The sequence below is a fragment of the Chiloscyllium punctatum genome, chromosome X (assembly GCF_047496795.1).
Source record: "Chiloscyllium punctatum isolate Juve2018m chromosome X, sChiPun1.3, whole genome shotgun sequence".
Classification (NCBI taxonomy): Eukaryota; Metazoa; Chordata; class Chondrichthyes; order Orectolobiformes; family Hemiscylliidae; genus Chiloscyllium; species Chiloscyllium punctatum.
Genome location: NC_092791.1, coordinates 31504054 through 31522103, shown reverse-complemented (window position 1 = coordinate 31522103; position 18050 = coordinate 31504054). Strand labels below are relative to the sequence as shown.

The following is an 18050-nucleotide window of genomic DNA, read 5'->3' as shown; positions in this document are numbered from 1 at the left end:
TCTGAAGGTTGCTCTGCAGCTGAAAGTTTCGGTTGGCGCCTACTGGTGGCCGAAGCAGGAGACGATGATACACTAGATTTATTGTCTGCCCAACTGCTCAAGGAATATTTTTGAAAAGCAGAAACATTATTTAACTGAATGCATGATTCATGTTTCCAAATTAGACTAGGGGGTGGAATCATAGAAACATAGAAAGTAGAGCAGGAGTAAGCTGTACAGCCCTTCGACCCTGTTTCACCTTTTATTATGCTCGTGGCTGAGTCTCTACCTCAATAGCCTTTTCCAATTTTCCTCCCATATCCTTTGATCCATATAACCTTAGTGATGAATCCAACTCCTTAAAATCATGTTTTGGTCTTGACTGCTTTCTATGAAATTCCACACACTCTGGGTGAAGAAATCTCTCATCTCAGTTATAAATGATCTACCCTGTATTCTTAGTCTGTGACCCTTGGTTCTGGATTCCTGCATCTACCCTGTTTAATCCTGTTAAAAATTTTATAGGTTCCTATGAGCTCACCCAGCAGAGACGTCAGCCCATAGTCTAGGCTGACACCTCCAGGTGATGTCTTTGTAGTTATGTTCCTGGACTTGAACAGTGCTAGCAGATATTTTGTATTTTATCCTGGCCAACATGTCTTTTTCAACCAACACCACCAAAATTAACTGATCATGTATCCACTGTGAGAGCTTTCTGTGCATAAATTAGCTGTTGTGTGCTTACATCAATTAGCTTTGAAAGAAGGAAAGAAAATTGTAGGCAATAAAGTAATCTGTTACATATGATAACAATGTAAAAGAAGGCTCCCACTCCTATTTCTAACAATCCATGATAGACCAAATCTTCAATCTTCAGTGAGAGATAGTTTATTCATCTAGGCCTCCTCCAGTGGGCCCCATCATTGCAGATACTAGTCGTTGAGCAATTTGATTCACTCCACATGATATCAAGAAATGGATGGAGGGACTGGATACTGCAAGGGCTGTGGGCCCTGATAATAGTACTGAAGACTTGTGCTTCAGAATTTGTTACTCCCCTATCTAAGCTCTTCCAGTACAGTTACAACACTGGCATCTACCTGACAATGTGAAAAATTGCCCAGGTATGTCCTGTACACAAAAGGCAGACCAAATCCAACCCTGCCAATTATCACGACAACAGTCTACTCTCAATCATCAGTAAAGTGATGGAAGGTGTCATCAACAGTGCTATCAAGCACACCTGCTCAATCATACCCAGTTTGGGGTCCTCCAGGGCCACTCCAAAAGAGCTGAATTCCAGAGGTGAGGTGAGAGTCACAGCCATTGACACCAATGCTACATTCGACTGAGTGTGGCATCAAACAGCCCTAGCAAAATTCAAATCAATGGATATCAGGGGTAAACGCTCCGCTGGTTGGAGTCATACTTGACGTAGTTATACCTCATGGTAGTGTTCAAAACCCAACCACCTACACCTGCTTCATCAATGACTTTCCCTAAATCATAAGGTCAGAAGTGTGGATGTTCACCATGTTTGCACAACATTCAGCACTATTTGTGACTCCTCAGATATTGAAGCAGTCCATGTTCAAATGCAACAAATTCTGGACACTATCCAGCCTTGGGAATGATAGGTAGCAAGTAACACTTGCACTACGCAAATACCAGGCAATGACCATCACCAGTAAGAGACAATCTCATCACTGACCCTTTGCATTCAACAGTATTACCATCAATGAATATCCTTGGGGTTACCATTAACCAGATACTTGACTTGCCACATAATCACTGTGACTACAAGAGCACATCAGAAGCTAGGAATGCTGTGGGTAATTCATCTCCTGACTCTCCAAAGCCTGTCCACCATCAACAAGACACAAGAATACTCCCCACTTGCCTGGATGGGCACAGCTGTAACAAGACTCAAGAAGCTTGACACTATCCAGGACAAAGCAGCCTGCTTGACTGGCACCACATTCATAAACATCCATTCCCTTCACTACTGATGCTTAGTAGCAGCAGTGTGCACTACTTACAAGATGCTCTGCAGAAATTCACCAAAGATCCTTAGACAGTGCTTCCCAAACAGACGACCACAGCTACCTAGAAGGACAAGGGCAGCAGATACATGGAAATACCACCACTTGCAAGTTCCCCTCCAAGCCACTCACCATTCTGACTTGGAAATATATTACTGTTCCTTCAGTGTTGCTGGGTCAAAAACCTGTAATTCCCCCCACTAAGGGCATTGTGGGTCAAACCACAGATGGACTGCAGCAATTCAAGAAGGCAGCTCACCACCATCTTCTCAAGGACAACTAGGAACTGGTAATAAAAATGTTGGCCAGCCAATTTTGCCCATGTCCCATAAGTGAATAAAAGAAAGCAGGACTTCCTTGTGATCAATTTGGAATTTAGTCACACAGATCAGATGGTCCAGGGCTTGATCATGAGACCCAGATGTATTAGCTATTCTTGGAGAGGATTGGCAAAATGATTCTGAGTAGGAGTGAAAGGAACAGGGTGGTCCTTATGGGGGACTTTAACTTCTCCAACATTGACTGGAAATGCTATAACTCTAGTAGACAAACTAGTAGGAAGAGAGTTAGCAGTAAGAAATGAAGTCATGTTGAATATTTCACAGAGGACAGTATTTCACACATACACTGGGAGTTTTTTTTATAGATCTCTGCAAAGTTCTAGGGATGTGGAAGAGAAGATTAGCAAAATAATTATGGACAGGAGTGAAAGGAACAGGGTGGTCATTATGGGGGACTTTAACTTCCCAACACTGACTGGAAATGCCATAACTCTAGTACGTTGGATGGATCAGTTTTTGTCCAATGTGTGCTGGAGGGTTTCCTGACACAGTGTGTCGAAGTGCCGACAAGAAGGGAGGCCACACTGGATCTGGTACTTGGTAATGAACCAGGCCAGATGTTTGATTTAGTGATAGGGGAGCACTTTGGAGAGAGTGATCATAATTCAGTTATGTTTAGTTTAGCAATGGAAAAGGATAGGTACATGCCACAGGGCAAGAGTTATAGATGGGTGAAGGGCAATTAAAATGCGATTAGGCAAGACTTAGGAGGCACAGAATGGGGTAGCAAAATGAAATGTGCGGCTGGTTTAAGGAACAGGTATTGCGTGTCCTTGATAGGTATGTCCCTGTCAGGCAGGGAGGAAGTGATAAGGTGAGGGAATCATGGTTTACTAAAGGTATGTCTTGTTAAGCGGAAGAAGGAGGCTTATGTGACATTGAGATGAGATAGTTCAGATGAGGCAGAGAGTTACAGATTAGCTGGGAAGGATTTAAAGAAAGAGTTAAGAAGAGCGAGGGGACATGAGCAGTAAGTAGAATAAAGGAGAACGCTAAAGCTTTCTACAGGTATGTGAGGAATAAAAGGATGACTAGGGTAGGAATAGGGCCAGTCAAAGACAGAAGTGGGAAGTTGTGTGTGGACCCTGTGGAGATCAGAGAGGTACTAAATGAATATTTCTCATCGCTTTTCACTCAGGAAAAGGAGAATATTGTAGAGGTGAAGAATGAGATATGAGATATTAGACTAGAAAGAATCGAGGTTAGTAAGGAAGAGGTGTCATCAATTCTAAAAGGAATGAAAGTAGACAAGTCCCCAGGCCGACAGGATTTATCCAAGGATTCTCTGGGAAGCTAGGGAGGAGTTGGCGGAGCCTTTGGCTTTGATCTTTGAGTCATCATTGTCTACAGGTTTAGTACCAGAGGACTGGAGGATTGCAAATGTGGTGCCCTTGTTCAAGAAGGGCAATAGAGATGACCCAGGTAATTATAGACCAGTGAGCCTTATGTCTGTTGTAGGAAAAGTTTTGGAAAGGATTATGATAGGATTAATAATCATCAAGCAAGCAACAATTTGATTTCACATAATCAACATGGTTTCGTCAAGGGCAGGTCATGTTTCACAAACTTAATTGAGTTTTTTGAGAAGGTGACCAAGCATGTGGATGAGGGTAGGGAAGTTGACGTTGTGTACATGGACTTCAGTAAAGCCTTTGATAAGGTTCCACATGGTAGGCTGTTGGAGAAAATGCAGAGGCATGGTATTGAGGGTGATTTAGCAGTTTGGATTAGAAACTGGCATAAATAACTTAAGACGCAGGCATAGATGAATGGGTTAGTAAGTTTGCAGATGACACTAGAGTCGGTGGAGTAGTGGACAGTGTGGAAGAATGTTGCAGGTTGCAGGGGTACTTGGATAAACTGCAGAATCGGGCTAAGAGGTGGCAAATGGAGTTCAATGCAGCTAAATGTGAGGTGATTCATTTTGGGAAGAATAACAGGAAGGCAGAATATTGGGTCAATGGAAAGATTCTTGGTATGTGGATGTGCAGAGGATCTTGGAGTCCATGTACATAGATCCCCGAAAATTGCCACCCAGGTGGATAGTGCTGTTAAGAAGGCATACGACATGTTAGGTTTTGTTGGTAGAGGGATTGCGTTCCAGAGCCATAATGTTATGCTGCAACTATACAAAATGCTAGTGCGGCTGCACTTGGAATATTGTGTACCGTTCTGGTCCCACTATTACAGGAAGGATGTGGAAGCATTGGAAAAGGTGTAGAGGACAATTACTAGGATGTTGCCTGGTCTGGAGGGAAGGTCTTATGAGGAAAGGCTGAGAGACTTGGGTTTGTTCTCACTGGAGAGAAGAAAGCGAAGAGAGGATTTGATAGAGACATACAAGATGATCAGAGGATTAGATAGGGTAGGCAGTGAAATTCTGTTTCCTAGGATGATGACGTCAACTTGTACGAGGGGACATAACTACAAATCGAGGGGTGATAGATTTAAGACAAATGTCAGAGGCAGGTTCTTTACTCAGAGAGTGGTAAAGGCATGGAATACCCTGCTTGCCAATATAGTTAACTCAGCCACATTAGGGCGATTTAAACAATCCTTGGATAAGCACATGGATGATGATGGGATAGTGTAGGGGGATGAGCTTAGATTAGTTCACAGGTCGGCGCAACATCGAGGGCCAAAGGACCTGTTCTGCGCTGTATTGTTCTATGTTCTTACCTAAGATAGAATCAGCTCTACAATTTTCCTCACCACTTATTAACTAGAGAGGAAAGAAAAAAAATATCAGTATAGGATGCCTTCTACAGTCGAATGGTCTGTCTCATCTCACACATGAATGAATACTTGGGCAAGGTATCAGAGGTTTTCTGGTATCTGTTGAACCTCACTAAGCAAGAGATATTACATTTATAGCAACAGTGACTAGACTGCAAAAGTGCCTCTGAGTGAAACCCTTTGGGATATTCCAAGAATATGAAAGGTGCTGTAGAAATACATGTTTGTTCTTTCAATTTAACAAAATGACAACAAGATGTTTGAAATATTTTGTGTTTATGATTTTTTTTGCTTTTTACAGACTAAAAATACTGAACAAGTTTCAAAGCATAACTGGTTGGCTGTCTGTTTTTCTTTGGCCATTACAATACATTTTCTTGGATCGGGAGTTAAAGCAAAAATAATACAAAATGGTTAACATACAGAAACTTGGTAACTGCAGCTACACAAAATGCTGATACACAGTACAGAGAAAGAGGTATAGTTAGCTTGGAGGCACTTTGATATTCTGTTCATTTTTGAGGAACTACTTATGTTCAAGAAACAGCCCTGAAAATAATTTCCATAAACATGATCATAAATATAATTTTTTTTAATATAATTATTTTTGGTAGGTGTTAGTTGGATAGCACTGCATCACAAAGTTGGTCTTTCAACTAACTTTGTTTAAATCCAGCACAGAATGATGGAAGCAGTCCTTCCAATTGACTTTTGTGAAACGAATATTGTGGATCCAGTGAAAGCCGACAGTGTAAATTACATTGTAAAACTGAGAAAAAGTCAGGCTACTGGATTAAGGATGCTTGTGTGAAGCATGATTTAAGGCACAGTATTCAAAGGCATGCAAAGTCAACATCAGACAGTTAATCGATTCTCTGAAGGTGAGCTGCCAGTGAAGATCCAAGGCTCATAGCATGTTTTGGATAAAAATCAACCATTTAATACAAGTATGGAAAATATTCTCTTCTCCAGCATTGACATTCCTCACTGCAGCATAATTTCAACGTACATAATTTTGTTGTTTTCTGCATCCAAAATATATCTTCCTTCGATTAGAAAGATGGTAATGTACAGAATTATTATCAATGTTAGCTCTCAGATTGTTCTGAGAGTTTTCCAGGGAGTTCCTATTTTTACAATCTCAAGGTTACAACTTTACTTAAATGTTAAATACATAAAAAGAAATGTTCATACAGAGTCATCCTCGGCAGCAATGGAGATTTTGGGGGTGTGGGGTAGTGGGAGAGAGTGGGAGATGTCAGGTGAGTACAGCTTTGGGCTTCATTCTGTCCTCCACCCCTTTATCAAGCCACCTGCCGTACTTTTCCACAATATACTCTCGACACCTGAGCTATGCTACCCACATATTAATGCTGCCTACTTCATTGAGATTTTAGAGAGCATGCCTTCCACCTAATCTCCCAAACTGGCACCTTCACTACAGGCAGAGAAATGAGTTTTATGTTGATATATTTTGTGTGCTGCCAGCATTAGTCTCTGCTGAAGTGCACTGTGAGAGACAACTGAATAACTGGCAGCAGGCAGACAATACTGAATACTGTTGTTTCAGCCATCCGTGTTCATTCAGCTGGCCTTGTTACTCCACAAATTCACTCTCTCAGTAATGTCTTGCTGTTTAAATTAAACCATTATGTTTGTTAAAAAAACAGACACACATCTGACTACTCATTGAGTTATTACAGCAAGGTTCTCAGCCAAAGAGGCAGTTAAAACACTTTTATTAATTTCAATCGCCTTAGGCCAAGGATAGGGTCGGAGAAGGAGAAACAACCAGCCAGGGATGGTTGAACTGCATGGGCGTTGGTTGCAATACCCTTAACTCTTGTAGCTGATGTGAAGAGTAGCCACATGGCTAAGTTGCAATTGGAACAGATTATCAGTGAAATCCATTGAACTGCATCCTAGGAAATGCTACAAACTTCAAGAATTGAAACAGGTTTTCACAAAAGAGGTCAAAAGGAAATTAGAAACATCCTTATCACAAGATAGAAAATAATTCTTCAAACCAAGTGTTACAAGGGTCACCTACAGATGGTCTGCCTCATCTTGAGAGTAAACAACAGATTTTTCTTGCTATTCCTGCTCTCTGACTTTAGGTTCTTTTTTGGTTATTTTGTATAGGTTAATATTTTTCTCTTCATTCCTGTGAAGAAGTTGGCACTGAAAATGCTGGGGCAGGATCTCTTCATAGAAAGAGACAGTTGCATGCTCCCTCCGCATTTTGGAAGAGAGATAAATGGTGGCCCTCTGTGCACTAAGATGTCGCAAAGTATGGATGAGTGAAGTGTAGGTCTCAGGGAGATACACAATGTCAGAGCCCAGAACAAAGTCATAGTCGGTGGGAAAGTGACTATGGTTACTGCCCCAGGATAGGGCACGGACCCGGGAGCGATGAGCGCAGGAAGAGGGGATGTTGGCCAAGACATTGTTCTCTATTTGTTTCAAAGCTTGTGGTAGGTCTGTGATGGTTACATCTCCACCTGATAAGTAAAAGAAAAAAACATTTCTCCATTTGTAATTACTCCTGAGGTTTTTGAAATCAGCAGTTTTTAAAAGAGTCGCCAAACCTAAAAAACAGCTTGCAATGATGATATAGCATTTGTAACATAGTGGAGAAAGTGAGGACTGCAGATGCTGGAGATCAGAGTCGAGTGTGTGGTGCTGGAAAAGCACAGCAGGTTGGGCAGCATCAGAGGAGCAGGAGCATATGCCCAAAACATTTGACATTGAGCCACATAAGGAGAAAGTTGGAATTGGTGACCAAAAGGTTGATCAAAGAGAGAGAGGTTTACAGGATCCTAAGAGGAGGAAAGAGATGTAAAAAGATAGAGAATTTTAGGAAAAGGAATTCCAGAGCTAAGAATGCAGGCAGCATGAAGGCAATGGCAAAGTAATAAAAATCAGGGAGATACGAGGGGCCAAACCTGAGAGAAGAAAGGTGTCTGAAAGGATTGTAGGGCTGGAGGAGGTTATAGAGGTAGAAAATGGGGTGTGTTCAGGGAGTAATTTGAATGGAGAATAAGAATTCTCAAGAAATCCAGAAAGTTTATTTCTTCTGGCCCAACACACACTTCCTTTGCAGACACAAACCGCTCAGACAAATCTCGAAAGAGGTGACATAGATTTAACAATCAAAGCATAGAGACTTCCAGATTTAGACATGTTGAAGTTTAACCAGACAGTCTGTGCAGTCCATCAGCACAGAATATGGGTAAGTGTACCCCTGCCTCACTGGCATGGATCACCCTTTCAGAGTGCTGGCTTCTACGAGTTGAAGGGGAAAGAATCCCAGCTTCCAGTGACAGATCTATCTTTTCTCAAGTTTCATTAGTTTGGCTAGTCAATCGTCAGCAATGTCAGAGTACTACACACCTGTGTAGTTCAGGTGCTGGGTTAATAAAGAAGAGGATTAAGTTGGTTGTAGGCTCCTACTGTGAACTGTACCAACCTGGAGCCATTACACCACAGGAAGGCATCTGTCATTGGTTAGTCAGCATTTTCATCTCCACAGTGGCTGGAGAAGGGCAGGGTGGCAGAGGAAAGAAACCCGGTCTGGTTCAGAGATGGGACTGCGCAGCACAGGTACCAACACACACAAACATGTCGATAGAGCTTAGTGCCTTAATCAACAAAACCATCAGGAGGGATGACAATAACACGTAGATTATTGGAGGGGAACTGTTTAGCAAGCAAACATTTCCTTTATCATAGTCCCCTCTTCCAGCAACACAAAGCATGTCATTATTAAAAAAGCAAATGCTGAGAATCTTAAATAAAACAGAGAATGCTGAAACTACTCAACAGGTATTCAACATCCTTTGTGGAGAAAGAAACAGTCCAAAGATTGTTGACCTACAACATTAGCTCTCTTACTCCCTCCACAGAAGCTGCCAGCTCTACAGATTTCTTCCAGCACTCTTGGTTTATATTCCGTACACCTTGCTTTCTGGTTTTCCTGATGATTATGTCTGCAGTAAGTGTGTTTGGTTGTGAATCCTATTAGATTGCATGGATCAGTTGGAGCAGTAGTTAGAGGCAATGAGGAATTTACAGGAGCTGGGGGGTGTGATGGATGGCAGTTATAGAAAGGGGGAAAACCACAGATATAGTCAGGTAGATGGGTTACTACCAGGAAAGGTAAGAGAGGTAGGCAGATAGTGCAGGAATCTGCTGTGGCTATCTCAAACAAGTACGCTATTTTGGAAAATGTAAGGGGCGATGGACTCAGGGGAATATAACACAAACAGCCAAGCTTCTGGTACAGAGAATGGCTCTAATGTAGTAAGGGGTACGTCACGTTCCAAGTGATCGATTGTGATAGTCAGAGGCACAGACTGACATTTCTGTGGCCAGCAGCAAAAAATTAGAATGGTATGTTGCCTCCCTGGTGCTGGGATCAAGGATATCTCTGAAAGAGTGCAGAATATTCTCAAAGGGGAGTGGGACCAACAGGACACCATTGTACACATTGGAATGAATGACTTGGAAAGGGAAAAGGATTAGATTCCTAAGAGAGAATAGAGAAGGTTAGGCAGGAATTTAAAAAGGAAGTCCTCAAGGGTAGTAATATCTGGATTACACCCGGTGCTATGAGCTAGTCAGGGTAGGAATAGGAGGATAGAGCAGATAAGTGCGCAGCTGAGGAGCTGGTGCAGGGGAGACAGGTTCACATTTATGGATTACTGGAAGCTTGTCTAGGGTAGAAGTGACCTGTATAAGAAAGAAGAATTGCACCGGAATTGGAAGGGGACTAATATACTGGCAGGGAGATTTCCTAGAGCTGCTTGGGAGGATTTAAACTCGTAAGGTGGCGGTGGCGGTGGGGGTGGGGGGGGGGGGGGGGGGGGGGGAGGTGGTACTCGGAGATAGTGAGGAAAGAGATTAGTCCGAGATTGGTACAGTTGGGAAAAGGAGCAAGTCAAACAGTCAGGGCAGGAAGGAACAAAGCAGAGAATAAAGTAGGGCTGATAAATTAAACTGCATTTACTTCAATGCAAGAGGCCTTAAAAGGGAAGGTAGATGGACTCAGAGTATGGTTAGGAACGTGGGTCTGGGATAGCAAAGCAATTACAGAAACATGGCTCAGAGATGGACAGGACTGGCAGCTTAATGTTCCAGGATACAAATGCTACAGGAAGGATAGAAAGGGGGGCAAGAGAGGAGGGGGTTTGGCGTTTTTGATAAGGGATAACATCACGGCTGTACTTAGGGAGAATATTCCTGGGGATACATCCAGGGAAGTTATTTGGGTGAAACTGAGAAATAAGAAAGGGATGATCACCTTGTTGGGACTGTGCTAGAGACCCCCTAATAGTCAGCAGGAAATGGAGAAGCAAAATTTGTAAGAGATCTAAGTTATCTATAAGAATAATAGGATGGTTATAGTAGGAGATTTTAAACTTTCCAAACAGACTGTGACTGCCATAGTGTTAAGGGTTTAGATGGAGAGGAATTTATTCAGTGTGTACAAGAACATGTTCTGATTTAGTATATGTATGTACCTACTACAGAAGGTGCAAAACATGACCTACTCTTAGGAAATAAGGCAGGGCAGATGACTGAGGTGTCAGAGGGGGAGCACTTTGGGGCCAGTGACCATAATTCTCTTTGTTTTAAAATAGTGATGGAAAAGAATAGACAGGATCTAAAAGTTAAAGTTCAAGTTGGAGGAAGGTATTAGGCAAGAACTTTCAAAAGTTGATTGGGTGCGGATGTTCAGAGGTAAAGGGACGGCTGGAAAACGGGAAGCCTTCAAAAAAAAAAAGAGATAACGAGAGTCCAGAGAAAGTATTTTCCTGTTAGGGTGAAAGGAAAGGCTGGTAGTTGTAGGGAATACTGGATGACTAGAGAAATTGAGGGTGTGGTCAAGAAAAAGAAGGAAGCATATGTCAGGTATAGACAGCAGAGATTGAGTGAATCCTTAGAAGAGTAAAAAGGCAGGAGGAATATACTTAGGAGAGAAATCAGGAGGGCAAAAAGGGGACATGAGACAGCTTTAGCAAATAGGGTTAAGGAGAATCCAAAAGGGATTTTATAAATACATTAAGGACAAAAGGGTAACTAGGGAGAGAATAGGACCCCTCAAAGTTCAGCAAGGCAGCCATTGTGTGGAACTGCAGGAGATGGGAAAGATACTAAACAAGTATTTTACATCAGTGTTTACTATGCAGCAGGACAAGAAAGATGTAGAATGTGGGGAAATATATGGTGACATCTTCAAAAATGTCCATATTACAGAGGAAGTGGTACTGGATGTCTTGAAATGCATTAAAAAAGTGGATAAATCCCAGGAGCTGATCAGGTATAACCAGAACTCTGTGGGAAGCTAGAGAAGTGACTGCTGGGCCCCTTGCTGAGATATTTGTATCATTGATAGTTACAGGAGAGGTGCCAGAAGACTGGAGTTTGGCTAACGTGGTGCCACAATTTAAGAAAGGTGGTAAGGAAAAACCAGGGAACAATAGACCAGCGAGCCTGACATCAGTGGTGGGCAAGTTGTTGGAGAGAATCTGGAGGGACAGGATGTACATGTATTTGGAAGGGCAAGGATTGATTAGGGATAGTCAACTTGGCTTTGTGCGTGGGAAATCATGTCTTGCGAACTTGATTGAGTTTTTTTGAAGAAGTAACTGAGAGGATTGATGAGGGCAGTGCAGTGCACGTGATCTATATGGACTTCAGTAATGCGTTCGACAAGGTTCCTCATGGTAGACTGGTTAGCAAAGTTAGATCACCTGGAATACAGGGAGAAGTAGTCATTTAGATACAGAACTGACTCGAAGGTAGAAGACAGAGGGTGGTGGTGGCGGGTTGTTTTTCCAGACTGGAGGCCTGTGACCAGTGGAGTGCCACAAGGATCAGTGCTGGGTCCACTACATTTCGTCATTTATATAAATGATTTGGATGTGAACATAGGAGGTTTAGTTAGTAAGTTTACAGATGACACCAAAATTGGAGGTCTAGTGGATAGTGAAGAAGGTTACCTAGAATACAACAGGATCTTGAGCAGATGGGCCAAGGAGTGGCAGACGGAGCTTAATGCAGATAAATGTGAGGTGCTGCATTTTGGAAAGACAAATCAGGGCAGGACTTATACATTTAATGGTAAGGTCCTGGGGTGTATTGCTGAACAAAGACATTGGTGTGCAGGGTCATAGTTCCTTGAAAGAGGGGGGTCTTTCAAGTAGTATAGTGAGGAAGGTGTTTAGTATGCTTTCCTTATCTATACAGTACATTAGTTAGGCCACTTTTGGGACAGTGTGTGCAATTCTGGTCTCCCGGCTATAGGAAGGATGTTGTGAAACTTGAAAGGTTTCAGAAAAGATTTGCAAGGATGTTGCCAGGTTTGGAGGGTTTGAGCTTTATGGAGAGGCTGAATAGGCTAGGGCTGTTTTTCCCTGGAGCATTGGAATCTGAGGGGGTAACCTTATAGAGGTTTATAAAATCATGAGGGGCATGGATAGGGTACATAGACAAGGTCTTTTCCCTGGGTTGGGGGAGTCCAGAACTAAAAGGCATAAGTTTAGGGGAAAGATTTAACAGGGATCTAAGGGACAACTTTTTCACACAGAGGGTGGTACGTGTGTGGAATGAGCTGCCAGAGGAAGTGGTGGAGGCTGGTACAATTACAGCATTTAAATGGGTACATGAATAGGAAGGGTTTAGAGGGATATGGGGCAAGTGCTGGCAAAGTGCTAGATTAGGTTAGGATATCTGGTCAGATGGACGAGTTTGACCGAAGGGTCTGTTTCCGTGCTGGACACCTCTATGACTCTATGTATAAATTAAGAGCCGGAGTTGGCTACTCAGCTCCTCCCGTCTGCTCCATCACTTGATGAGATCATGACTAATCTGATTGTGATGCCAAATCCCCATTAATTGTTTGCCCCAGATAAAATTTGACTTTAAACTTACCCAAGAGAACAGCAAGAATCCCCACAATTCCAGTGCCTGCACCCAGTTCAATCACCTTCCTCCCACAGAAACTCATCTTCTGTTTCTCAAAGTACTGACAAAGAGCCAGACCCTGAAAACATCACACATTTATATTAGAACAAGTTAATTTCGAGGGTGACATGAAGCATTGAAGTACCAATAGATAGTGCCAGAAAACAAGAGAAAGAACAAAAGAATTTGCATTTATGTCGCATGTTTACAACATCAGCACGTCCTAAAGTGCTTTGCAGCTAAGTAAACACTTTTGAAATGCAGTCACAGTGTGATGTAGGAAATGTAGTAGTCAATGTGCACACAGCAAGCTTCCACAAACAGCAATCTGATAAGAGAAACATCAGAAAACAGGAGCATGAGGAGACCATTTGGCCCTTCGAGCCTGCTCCGCCATTCATAACAATCATGGCTGATCATCCAACTCAATAGCTTAATCCTGCTTTCTCCCCATAACCTTTGATCCCATTCACACCAAGTGCTATATCTAGCCACCTCTTGAATACATTCAATGTTTTGGCATCAACTATTTCCTGTGGCAATGAATTCCACAGGCTGACTCACCATTCTCTGGGTGAAGAAATGTCTTCTCATCCCCATCCTAAATGGTCCACCTGGAATCCTCAGAGTGTGACCCCTGGTTCTGGACACACCCACCATCAGGAACATCCTCCCTGCATCAACCCTGTCTAGTCCTGTTAGAATTTTATAAGTCTCTGTGAGATCCTCCCTCATTCTTCTGAACTCCAGCGAAAACAATCCTAACTTAGTCAGTCAGTCAGTCAATCTCTCCTCTTACATCAGTCCTGCCATCCCCAGAATCAACTTTCACTGCACTCCCTTGAGAGCAAGACCATCCTTCCTCAGAAGAAAACCAAACCTGCACACAATATTCAAGGTGTGGCCTCACCAAGGGCCTGGAGAACTAAAACACATTCCTGTTCCTGTATTCAAAACTTGTTGCAATGAAGGCCAACATACCATTTCCCTTCTTTACCACCTGCTGCAACTGCATGCTTACCTTCAGCAACTGGTGCTCAAGGACTAATAAATCAGAGTATCTGATCATTAAGTGTTGGCTGAAGGCTAACTGTTGAGGCCACTTTTAGAATACTGCGTTCAATAATGGTCTCCCTGCTAAAGGAAAGATATTGCTAAACTTGAAAGGGTTCAGAAAAGATTTACAAGGATATAACCACGACTGGAGGGTTTGAGTTATAAGGAGAGGCTGGGGCTGTTTTCCCTGAAGTGTCAGAGGCAGAGGAGTGACCTTATAGAGATTTATAAAATCATGAGGGGCATGGATAGGATAAATAAACAAGGTCTTTTTCTCAAGGTAGGAGAGTCTAAAACTAGAGGGCACAGGTGATGGGGGAATAGATTTAAAAGGGACCTGAGGGGCAACTTGTTCATGTAGAGGGTGGTCCGTGTATGGAATGAAATTGCCAGAGGAAGTGGTGGAGGCTGGTACAATTGCAGTATTTAAAAGGCATCTGGATGGATATATGAATAGGAAGGGTTTAGAGGGACTAGATCAGTTGAGGATATCTGGTCGGCATGGCCAAGTTGGACTGAAGAGCCTGTTTCCATGCTGTACAACTCTCTGACTTTTAAGTATTGGCCTGGACACTGGGGATGATTCCCTTGCTCTTCTTCAAAACAGTGTCATGGAACCTTTTGCATTCATCTAGAGAGGGTCAGACTTGGTTTAACGCCTCATTCAAAAGGCAGCCCCTTTGAAAGTGCACTACTATACTGCAATTGTCAGCCTCAACTTTATGCTGAAGTTTTTGAAGTAAAACCTTGAATCTTCTGATAGAGGCAAGAATGCTTCCACTGAGTCACTGCGGATACCTACATTCAAACAGCTCCATATAATGAGAAGGAGTGATTGGTGGGGAACAGAAGTAACCAGACTGATTTCCCACTGGTCAGTTCAGTGCAGAATTGATTGAAGTCAGGTAAGAAAAGAACTTTTACTTTTATATAACCTTGTCGTGATTTCAGGACGTCGCAAAGTGTTTCACAGTCAACAATTTACCTTGAAACATATTCCGATGTACGAAAATTTGGCAGCCAATTTGTGTATAGGAAAGTCTCAAAGACCAAATCGATGAATGGGTGCATTGGAAGGGGGGAAAAAGGGAGACATTTTGGCCCTATATTAGTAGAACCCTCCCCATCGCCAATCTTTATTGGCTAGTGGTGTGGAATCCCCTTTATCCATCTGAGCAGGCAAACAGGGCCTCAGTTGGACGTCTTTTCTGAAAGATTGCACCTCCAATAGTTCTGCACTGCAAGGAAATGCAAGGCTAGACTACGACTGTGTGCCAAAGTCCGAGATTGGAGCTTGAAACCATACCTTTCCCACTTAAAATATCAATGGGGCAGATAAGTAAATGAGATGTAACTTGCTTAATTTTCCTCTATACAAAATATATGGACAAAGTACAGGCAATAAATGCTAGCCTACCAGCAATGTCCATGTTTCACAAGCAAGACTTACGGCATCCCACACGAGAGCAGCAACTCCCAGACTGGCGCTGAAGTTCTGGGTGATCTTTAAAACATGCCCACAAAATTTGTAACTGCTCTCTTCTGTGTAATAATTTGAAAAAAGACCATCATCCTTGGGGAAAACAGAGCACAAATGCTCTTCCACCTGGGTTTGCATCATCTTCCCTAGCCGAATGATCTTTCGCTGATCGATGAATACTTTTCGGGCTCCCTTGCCTCCACACCAATTGCAGGATGAATTAGTTCCAAGTTGTGTTTCATTCTGTGAGATGTAAAACAGGGAAAATATGAACATGTCACAATTCACTTTGGAAGAGGGACAAATTTTAAAATATTCAACCTGATCCTATGTATAACACAATGAGGTTTGATGGGGATATCTGTGTTTCATTGCTACATTACTGGTGTGTTTCAGGCTACTATTTGGGTAAGCAAGAAAACAACTAAACAAGCTGATCCTGAAACATTTAGAATTTCAATAAGTCCTATGGATCAGTAGCTGCATGTAAATTTCTAGCTCTTCCCAGGGTGAGGCCAGGAGATTAAGTCAAAACTACCTTTTTTTTAAGAATCAGGAGATCTTGAAGTATAACAGATTCACACTAACTGCAAGATTTTGTTAGCAAGTTTGCAGGATAGCTCTTCAAAAGCTCAAACTATTGCTTTAATATACTATTCATGTTTTGATTTAGAATATCAAAATATGGATGTGCTGGTCTTGGAGGGGGGGGTCCAGAGGAAATTTATAAAAATAATCCCAAGAATGAAGGGTTTATCATATGAGGAGCACTTGAGGACAAAGGGTCTGTACTCGATGGAGTTTAGAAGTGTAAGGGGGATCTGGTTGAACCTTAAAGAATTTGGAGAGACCTGGAAAGAGTGGACATGAAGATAATGTTTCCACAAGGACCCAAGGGTGCAGCCTTAGCATGAAGGGATGGCCCTTTAGAATTGAAGTGAGGAAAACTTTCAGCCAGAGGGTAGCAAATCTGTGGAACTCATTACTGTGAAGGCCAAGTCATTGCATTAATGACAGGGAGAGATAGGTACTTGATTAGTGAGGGGTCAAGGGTTACTGGTAGAAGGCAGAAGAATGGGGTTGAGAAACATACTAGCCATGATCAAATGGCAGAGCAGACTCAATGGGCCAAATGACCCAATTCTATATTTTATGGTCTTACTCAGATTGTTGAAACAGACTGTCAAAGCTTTTTATCTTGTACTCATCAGAACATAATTGTAATCTCAAATTGGAACAACAATTTATACAACATGAGAAGATGGTACCAATTGGTTGGAAAGTGTACTACGATTGATAAGGGTATTCAGAAACACACAAGTCTTACAATATAGAAGGAGGCCATTGAGCCTGCACCAGCTCTTCAAACAAGCATCATTACCAAATACCAATCTCCTGCTTTTTACTTATATATTTGTATGTTACTTTTAGCTAGATACTGATCCAATACCCTTTTGAACGCCTTAGCTGAACCAGCTTTTACATTTCTAGGCTGTGGAGAATACCCCAGGTAACAATTAACTACAACCGTTCCCTCATGCTATATAAACTTTTCTTCCCCTTGAAGTTTGATATTCTTGTCATTTCGTCCTAACAAGTGCAAGACGGGAAACCTCAACAGAACGCCTCTTTATTTCACCAATGCTCAAGTTATCTAATACCAAGCAACAAATTAATATGCTTAAATACGTTCTGGAACACTTCTACCACAAATCTCTAAACACAATAATTTGTAACTCTACGATTAAACCGCATCCAACATGATGCTAAAACATTCCGCCGAACCTTACACACTGAAGCCCGCTGTGGGCGAGTTTACCTCCGATTGATCCGTTCAAGAAACTGTATGAGGGCAGATGCCGTTTCTGATTGGTTAATCTGGCTGCCAGTCACCCGCCACTGAAGAAGTGCGGCTTGCCTTCCAATCCTTTTGGCCAATCCCAGGTGCGTATGTAAATTTGTTGGGTTGGTTTTGGTATTTAAAGTGAACCTCAGTTCGTGAAACGCTGATTCGCTGGTGACAAACCTAGCCAACGGAAACGCGATAGGACCAAACTTCTCTGCTAAGAGCTTTTCGAAATCGCATCACGTGAAGATGCAATGTAAACAGCTCCTACTTTTGGCTGAAGCCAGCTACCGACATGGCAAGAAAATAGTCTCTCAAAATATGACGGTTAGCTCATACATCTTCCTGGCGTTTATGGATGTAGTCTTCAGATGATTTGGAGAAGGGTCAGAGGGTACAGATAATTGGTTCGTGCACTCCCTAAACCTTTGCCTCCTCACTTCAGATGCCCCTTAAAACTTATCTCTTTGATCGACCTTTTGGACACCTGTCATAATAACTCCTTCTTAGCTGATGATGTGAGGTCAGTACTATATGATTCTCTGAATCTTTTGAGATTATTGGGGACACTGATCTAACATTTTGGGGAAAAGGAGACAAAT

The 18050-nt window shown here is 42.3% G+C and overlaps 1 protein-coding gene across 2 annotated transcripts; it reads right to left on the bottom strand.

Annotated features, from left to right (window-relative positions):
- Positions 1-5364: 5364 nt before the first annotated feature.
- On the bottom strand, positions 5365-17367 carry LOC140471088 (EEF1A lysine methyltransferase 3-like). 2 transcript variants are annotated; one of them, XM_072566940.1, is made up of 4 exons: positions 16930-17367; positions 15540-15845; positions 13034-13145; positions 5365-7599 (listed from the first exon to the last, which is right to left on the bottom strand). In XM_072566940.1, exons 1-4 carry the CDS (start codon positions 16945-16947, stop codon positions 7193-7195), a joined length of 843 nt encoding a protein of 280 aa, XP_072423041.1. In that variant the 5' UTR covers positions 16948-17367; the 3' UTR covers positions 5365-7192. The 2 variants fall into 2 exon arrangements, with proteins under 2 accessions (XP_072423041.1, XP_072423042.1); XM_072566941.1 differs by having other exon boundaries at positions 15573-15845.
- Between the last annotated feature and the right edge of the window lie 683 nt (positions 17368-18050).